The 8,804-nt window shown below is 37.1% G+C and overlaps 1 protein-coding gene across 38 annotated transcripts in view; it reads left to right on the forward strand.

Annotated features, from left to right (window-relative positions):
• Positions 1 to 8,202, forward strand: part of TCF4 (transcription factor 4) — a 366,421-nt gene extending 358,219 nt beyond the window's left edge. For all 38 annotated transcript variants that reach the window (XM_030810368.1, XM_030810386.1, XM_030810379.1 and 35 more), the window contains 3 exons: positions 2,588 to 2,817; positions 3,303 to 3,443; positions 3,635 to 8,202. In XM_030810368.1, the coding sequence (XP_030666228.1) occupies positions 2,588 to 2,817; positions 3,303 to 3,439 (367 nt within the window). In that variant the 3' untranslated portion in view covers positions 3,440 to 3,443; positions 3,635 to 8,202. The remainder of the gene's footprint in view (positions 1 to 2,587; positions 2,818 to 3,302; positions 3,444 to 3,634) is intronic.
• The last annotated feature ends 602 nt before the right edge of the window (positions 8,203 to 8,804 follow it).

The following is an 8,804-nucleotide window of genomic DNA, read 5'->3' on the forward strand; positions in this document are numbered from 1 at the left end:
AGATAACCCGTTTCCTTCCTCATTGTCATTTTCTGATTCTTGGCCACTTTGGCAAGAAATTCCAAGGGGGGGATTTCATACCTTTAACAGCTTCTGTGTTAGACCAGTCAGTTCTTGGTAATTTAACTTATTGTGGCCAAACTTATGCATGTTAATGGATTCTTTGAAGTTTTGGAACAACATTTTCATTTGCTGTTGAGAACCTTCCTATTTAAAAAGGTCATTCTTATGACATTTACTTATGTATGCCTCCAAAACTGTATTAGAAGGCAGTGCTTTTTCAAATCTAGGCAGTTTTATTTGCATAACCAGTTTATTTATAAGTGAATAACCAATTCTAATTGGTTGTTAGCCTGAAAACCTTTGGAAGAAAAGTTCCCATTTTCCAGTGTCCTTTGTGTAAGGTGTGGCACTTGTTGGATGTATAAAAATATCACCCAAATGCTTAGCTTCCAGACAGGCCTGGCAGAGACTGTTTTCTTTTGCTTTTTACAGCCTATTTGCATAGTAAAATATAGGAGTGAATTAATCGTTACCGATTTCCTTGGCACTGGCAGCAGTCGGGGGTGAGGGCAGAGGAGGGATCCGCAGAAGGCAGAGAAAGAGGGCCTTTTCCATTGGACTTAGTTGACTTCCATGTTTACCATACACACCTGTGGCAGACAGTGCCATCTGGAAAGGCGCTTACACTATGGAGAAAGAGGAGCCTGGTCTTACAGCATCCTTCTGTGGTGTCATCCTCCTTGCCCCTAACTTTTATCCTTCACCCAAGTGTTCTTGACTTATGTGCATTATCTTTATGTGTAATGTATACTTGCAACCCAAGAATACCACTCCCACTTTTGATTGATTGGAGCTTCTCAAGTGTAATTGGTCCTTATTGCCACTTGGAAGTTACCCAGAGATTCTCCAAAATGGAACACCAGAGTCATACATTTTAAACCAGCATTCATTAAATATACATTTAATTGACTAGATAATTTCTCACATCTTCCAACTCTGAAATGTTGTGATTAATCATTTTTATTCTGTGAACATTTCCAATGTGTGAAATTATCATCTAGGTTAATTGTTAGTCACTTCCATGGAGTTTCTTGTGATGGGGAGTCTACTGATGTTCAGTGAAGTTTGTTTCATTTTTTATGTCTCTCAAAGCCCCCCGAAAATCCTCACTCATGTTTATTCACAATAGTCATTCAGAGCTTTATAGCACGTGCTGCTCTGCCTTCTTGAGACAAGACATCGTGCACACCTCTCTTTTTTACATGACAGCCCTTGAAATATTTGCACCCTGCTGCTGTGAAGACTTCCTCATATGATATGCTTTCCAGGTGGCTCATCATCCTCTTTGCCTTCCATTCAAAAGTTTCTAATTTGTCACTGTGACACCCGGAAATGGACAGAACCAATCTTATCTTTTCCGACTATTCTGGGCCCAGCCATGCATTTGTTATGAATTATGGAATATTTTGATTTTCACAATTAGAAATTACATTTTGGCTTTTTTTTTTTTTTTTTTGGTAAGCAACAGAGTCTGGCTCTGTTGCCCAGGCTGGTGTGCAGTGGCCTGATCACATCTCACTGTAGCCTCCACCTCCTAGATTCAAGTGAGCCTCCCACCTCAGCCTCCTGAGTAGCTGAGACCACAGTTGTGCTTTGCTGTGCCCAGCTAAATTTTTTTATTTTTTTTGTAGAGGTCTCACTATATTGTCCAGGCTGGGGTTATAGGCATGAGCCACTGCACCCAGCTTTCTGGCTTCATTTTTGACTCACAGTGAGGTCATGGTCATTCATAAGCTGTAGGTGTTTGGTTTGCTGAATCGTTTTGCATAGCTGATACCAATTCAGGTTTCCCAAACTTGTTCTGTGGATCATAAACATCTATAAGATTAAAGACCATGGAAGTCATGTTTTTGTAACCTTTTATTTAATACATAGAGAAAATGAGACTCACATGGTGAGTTGACCAGGCCTTCAAAGCAAGGTAATGGGGACACCTGGATAAAACCCTCACTGTCTTCACTCCTATTGCTCTGGTGTCTTACATATAGGCCTTTCTTCTTACTCCTGTTGAGCTGCCTTGTATTTTTTTGACCTATCAAAATCATTTTTCAATTACTTGTTTCCCCTAGATTTCAGATGTCACGGTATGAAGGTTTTATATATATTAAAAAAATGAAGCATAAACATAAAGTCTTTTTGAAGCATGGTTATGCAACATATGCTAGGCGTAAGTTGGTGAATGCCTGCTTTGCAGAGTGTAACCCCATTGAATAAAAAAAGCTTTGTTTTCCCTTTCTGCCCCCCTGTATCAGTATGGGCACACCCTGCACTCTAACTTTAATCTATGTCACCCTCACCTGTTTGGTTTGGGTTTAATGTCTGCGAGAAAACTAAATATCTTGTGTATTGTGAACTGTCACAGCCATCTAAACCAATCCCAAGGTCCAGTGGATATAAAAAATCTGCCAAAGATGTGGCATAAGGTGGAAAAGTTCCCTGATAACTCTGGAAGAAAACAAAGTAATGTAGACACCTTCTTTTTCCCCACACCGTTAGAAAATGTCGCATCCCTTTTGTCCCACAGCAATAATGACGATGAGGACCTGACACCAGAGCAGAAGGCAGAGCGTGAGAAGGAGCGGAGGATGGCCAACAATGCCCGAGAGCGTCTGCGGGTCCGTGACATCAACGAGGCTTTCAAAGAGCTCGGCCGCATGGTGCAGCTCCACCTCAAGAGTGACAAGCCCCAGACCAAGCTCCTGATCCTTCACCAGGCGGTGGCCGTCATCCTCAGTCTGGAGCAGCAAGTCCGAGGTCAGTGCAGGCCAGCGTCCTTGCAGAGCTCGTGAAGAGCTTGTGGCAGGCACAAGCTGAGATGGGCACGCCAGCCTTGAGCAGTGGCAGACAGTAGACTTTCAAGCATCATTCCAAAGAATTGTTTCCATTGCAGACTGTGTCTAAATCCATAAGATGGCATCCCTTTCTCCTGTAATTAAGTTGTAGGATTCTCTTATAACTAAGATTATATTGCAACTTTCCCTATATCCTTTCAGTAATTTGAGCTTAGTTTATTTGCTTTACCAACCTTTGCTTACTGTAAAGTGGCTGTACACACTCACAGGCAATTCAGCTTTTACTAGTGACTGACCAAATGGATTGCCACAGTACTTGGTAACTGTTCCTTTTGTTCTGCAATATAAACACTGAGAAAAAGGTCAGACACGCAAGAAGAGTGCATTGCTGCCCTCTGCCAGAAGCCTCGGCATTAAACAAAGGTCCTGTGCTTTAATCCTCCACAGAAAGGAATCTGAATCCGAAAGCTGCGTGTCTGAAAAGAAGGGAGGAAGAGAAGGTGTCCTCGGAGCCTCCCCCACTCTCCTTGGCCGGCCCACACCCTGGAATGGGAGATGCATCGAATCACATGGGACAGATGTAAAAGGGCAAGTTTGTTTTCAACCGTATCTGAAATCGATCATTCGTAACTCTAATCAGTGTATCAGCCATAAAAGTGAATTTCACCCAAATTGACAGATATTTTCTTTCATGGAAAAATAATTTAAAAAAAAAAAAAGCATACTTCCTCTGTTACAAATATATTAATGAATTTTTTCTCTCTTTTTTCCTTTCTCAGGTCCAAGTTGCCACATTGCTTCATTAAAACAAGAGACCACTTCCTTAACAGCTGTATTATCTTAAACCCACATAAACACTTCTCCTTAACCCCCTTTTTTGTAATATAAGACAAGTCTGAGTAGTTATGAATCGCAGACGCAAGAGGTTTCAGCATTCCCAATTATCAAAAAACAGAAAAACAAAAAAAAGAAAGAAAAAAGTGCAACTTGAGGGACGACTTTCTTTAACATATCATTCAGAATGTGCAAAGCAGTATGTACAGGCTGAGACACAGCCCAGAGACTGAACGGCAATCTTTCCACACTGTGGAACAATGCATTTGTGCCTAAACTTCTTTTGGAAAAAAAAAATATAATTAATTTGTAAGTCTGAAAAAAAATATTTAATTTAAAAAAAATTGTAAACTTGCAATAATGAAAAAGTGTACTTCTGAAGAAAACTACATGAACGTTTTTGTTGGTATTCAAGTCAGCTAGTGTTTATAATTACTGGATATTGAATTAGGGGAAGCTCAGCTGCCCTAGTAACAAAACCAGCAAACGTCCTGATGACAACGAAGTGATGACATTAGCCATTCCTTAGGGTAGGAGGAACAGATGGATCTTATAGACCTATGACAAATATATATATAAATATATATATAAATATATATTAAAAATTTAGTGACTATGGTAAGCTTTTGTTCATTTGTTTCAGACTTTTTTCTCCTGTAAAAAAATAGTACTGATTAACTTTTTTAAAGAAAGATTTTACTGTAAATATGGATTTTTTTTTTTTTTTGGTCTTATTTCTGTCCCTTTCCCTGGTTTGTTATCGTAACCTGTAGTGCCAACTCTGCTTCCAGAGGGGTAGTGCAGGATGAAATGCTGACCCTGATGTTGCTTCTCATTCATAAATAAGTAGAAAGTTGTTTCTCCAGTCTTTTGGGAACACAGGACTTAAAAGTCACATCATGTGTAGATATTACAAGCAGCATTACCAAGACATGGCAAAAAGAGTTTGTCTGAATTGTAATGTTGCGTTTGTGACCCTATTCTGGGATTTTCAGAGGTACAAGGTTAGAATGCTACAATGTTACCACTGTGCCTTCCAATGTTTATATCATCGGAAACATAACATAATCAAAGTGGCTGTGATTTAACAAAATGATTAAAGTGTTACCTACCTGTGTAGCCGAAGTAGTGTGCAGTGAGGCGTTTCTGAATACATGGTCAGATTTTTGGAAAAAAACAAAAACAAAAAAAACAAGTAAAGTTCAAAAACCGTCAAATGAGAAAATTGCAAGTAGTGTGACAGAGCTGATTGATTTTTTTGCTTTCTTGATTTTTTTTTTCGAAATGGGTTTACTAAAATGTAGATGACTTAACTGCCTCCTCCTTCGTCTGAAAAATGCCAATATTCAATCATCATGCAGCATTATAACAAGCCTTATAAGTCCTAAAGCATTAAGTTGCACTTTTTTGAGGAGGGGTAGTGCAGTATTTCTCTGGCCAGTATGAATGAAGTTTATACTTACCATATTTGATAGAAACATAGATCAAGCTATGGCACAGCGACTCATCAGATAGCTAGCTTTGACGTCTGGGCACAATTGAACCAACTTCCATCGTGAATCTTTATAATGATTGACTTTGGTGTATAGTGCAGTAAACAAATAGTGCTCCTAGTTAAGTATTTGTCAGCATCCTTTTGTCTCTAACTCGTTTCTATTTTTACAGCCACACAATTCTTGGCATGTATTAAGAAAAAAAAAAATCCCTGTTCAAGTAGTTTTTCCACCTATCAGCACTGAGTAAATGCCATAAATCCATTGAAATGGTCTAAATGTTCCATCTGTTCTCCTGTTTTGCCAGTTATATAGTAATGAAATACATTTGTAAATTTTATGCAACAAATGGCAAACGTATCATTATTTTGAAATTGTGTATGTAAAAGTTATATTTTTACATGTAGACTCTTGTTATTATGTGTTTTAATACATTGTATCAGTTTTTGTTTTTTTTAAAAAACTGTGTGGTTTAAAAAGAAGTCTCATTTAAATGAAATAGCTACAAGAATCAGAATTTTATGTTCATTTCTGAAAATGTAAGAACAAATAAGATAGTTACCACGTGGTCATCTTACAAACCCATAAACATTTTGATTAGCTGTGTGTGTGTTGAAAAACTGTAAATATGTTCAGTAGCGATAAAACTAAAATAACTTTGATTTGTTGATAAGTTCCTAAAATGTGGAGGTGGATTAAAACCTTAGGAGAATAGCAGAAATCAAACTTCATGAAAAGTTATTTTGGGGCTTTCCTGTGAAATGTATGAACAAAGAGGCTCAGAGAAGGGCATGGAAGACAATAATGTATAATCTCTCCTCCTCCCTGAATAATGAAAACCATGTGTACTTGTTCCCTCCGTATGCTAAAGATTTCCTTTTAGTGGTACATTCTGCACTCATTTTGTATAGTCTACCAAGGCGGGTATCCCTAGGAACAATATTATATAGGAAGCAGGTATACTCTGATCACATTCAGGATAAGTGTACAGAAGAAAATACGGTGTTTACTCTTTAGGGAACTGGAAACACTCCCTGCATTGATGTACATTTTAAGAATGGCACTTTTGATACATGTTATCATAAAGGTGCTTAATAGAGCTGAATTAAAGTTTTTCAAATCTGTAAACAAAAGCAAAAAAGTAAATTGTAGTCATTTGATTATTTTTTAAATTGGTGCTTCATATTTTGTTCTCAGAGTAAAAGCTGCAATTTATTGTTCACCAGCTTTGATGTATTCATTACTCAGTAATGCAATACCTCTATTGTTGAATTCCCTTTGGAAATAAGTGAAAATTCTAACGGCCACTGAAAGCTGCTCGCTAGGTTTTGCTTGGTGGAGAAACATAATCTGCAACTATCCATATTAATTGGGTTGTATCCCCATTAAAAAAGAAAAAAGGGAATGTGGCCTTTTTAGTGTGTTTTTTATTGTTGTTGTTTTGTAACTATCAAACCCAGGTAAGATATTGGTATCCTGCACTGGATTTTCAAATGAAATTCAGCGGAAGACAGTTAAGATTAAAGTACTATACAAAAATTTCAAAAGGGTCCATACTACACTATCTATATGACGACACTTGGGCTGGGGATCTCTTTCAGAAACTCGGACTTTAAAAGCAACTTGGAACAGTTGATCCACCTCCACATTCAAGTAATTTATGAATATGCAGAATAGGGATCTGTTCATCTAGAATTTTTACCGTTTGTCTTCTGTGTAGCTGCAAGGAACACTAATGTTTATACAACTGTCAGTCCACCCAGTGGTGCAACTGGTTCTGATTCAGTCTTCCGATTCCTTTTTATTTTTCACTTTTTCCTATTTCTGAATTTTTTTTTTTTATTTGTGATCTTGATTTTGATGAGGGGTTGGGGAGTGGGGAGGGAGTCGAACCAAGACTTGGAGTTAAGAGGATTTTCATCTTTTGCATCCAACAGGCAGAATATGATCTGTGTCCAAAAGTGAACTTGAGTCAGGAATGAATCAATTTCAGCATAAACAAGCACAAAAATTTAGTCTGCTGGCTGACTGGAAGCAAAAAAGTCAAGATGGAATATGATGAATTCCAACACAATGGGGCACCAAGGCCTTTAGGCCTCTCTTTTTATTTTGCTTTGGTTTTGTTTGTTTTTCTTTAGAGACATGCTCTTTCTCATGGGACTTGAAGTGGACTCATCTTTGTGCAGTGCTGGTTTTGCCATACTCATTTCAAGTATTATAGACATATGTAATGGTGAAAATATATGAACTGTGGCCTTTTTCATTCTTGTTACTTGTGATGCAATTAAGTGAAGATAAGAAAAAAAAAAAAGCAGAGATTTACCATGTATCAGTGCCTGGCTTTTTGTTATAAAGCTTTGTTTGTCTAGTGCTCTTTTGCTATAAAATAGACTGTAGTACACCCTAGTAGGAAAAAAAAAAACTAAATTTAAAAATAAAAAATATATTTGGCTTATTTTTCGCAGGAGCAATCCTTTTATACCATGAATATTACAAAAAAAAATTGTCAGATTCTGAATATTTCTTCTTTGTAGATTTTTGGAATCATTATGAGTAAAAGTTTGTTACTTTATTTTACTATTTAAAAGATGTTATTTTACCATGTGTTACCAAGATGAAACTGTATGGGTAGCTTTTTTGTTTGTTTTTTGTTTTGTTTTTGTTTTTGTTTTAGTTGTAGGTCGCAGCGGGGAAATTTTTTGCGACTGTACACATAGCTGCAGCATTAAAAACTTAAAAAAATTGTTAAAAAAAAGAAAAAAAGGGAAAACATTTCAAAAAAAAAGATAAACAGTTACACCTTGTTTTCAATGTGTGGCTGAGTGCCTCGATTTTTTCATGTTTTTGGTGTATTTCTGATTTGTAGAAGTGTCCAAACAGGTTGTGTGCTGGAGTTCCTTCAAGACAAAAACAAACCCAGCTTGGTCAAGGCCATTACCTGTTTCCCATCTGTAGTTATTCGATGAAGTCATGTACATGACCGTTCTGTAGCAATAAATGTGCCATTTTTATAAACTGTTTCTGACACTTGTTTCATTTCATTTTGCATTGTCCATATAGCTATGATTCTCTTCTGTAAGTAAAACGCATCTATATTTCATTTTCCAAGTGTTGGAGGTATTGACAGCTTAACAAACAAAACATACAAAAAAATCACAAAAACAAATTGAAACGCAAAGCACATGATTGATCAAGGAAGAGATGCCCTTAATGAAAATGGAACGGGATGCATGCAAAACAAAAAGAAAACTGTCTAGAGGATTAACTAATTGAAGGAATATAATTAATGTGCGTGTAACACTGAAGCTATGCATTTGAAGAGCTCTGAACTGCACCAATGTTTTCGGTTGTGCTGCAGGTTGCTAAGTCAAGCCAGCCTTAACCTTTTGCACCAGTTGGTCGGCTGTTTGGCAGAACATTCTCAGCTAGATCTTTTCAGTCAAAAATCTAAGATGATTTATTTTGTATCACTTTGTTAAAAGCTGAATATTGTTAACTACAGTTAATATTAACACTGTATTTATACTTTCTCAAACTACACCCGCCCCACCACTTCTGGTTGCCTCTGTTGACTATTAATCCAGATGTAAACAACCAGATGTTTTTTTCTAACTTGTACAAA

Source organism: Nomascus leucogenys, chromosome 4 (genome assembly GCF_006542625.1).
Source record: "Nomascus leucogenys isolate Asia chromosome 4, Asia_NLE_v1, whole genome shotgun sequence".
Lineage (NCBI taxonomy): Eukaryota > Metazoa > Chordata > Mammalia > Primates > Hylobatidae > Nomascus > Nomascus leucogenys.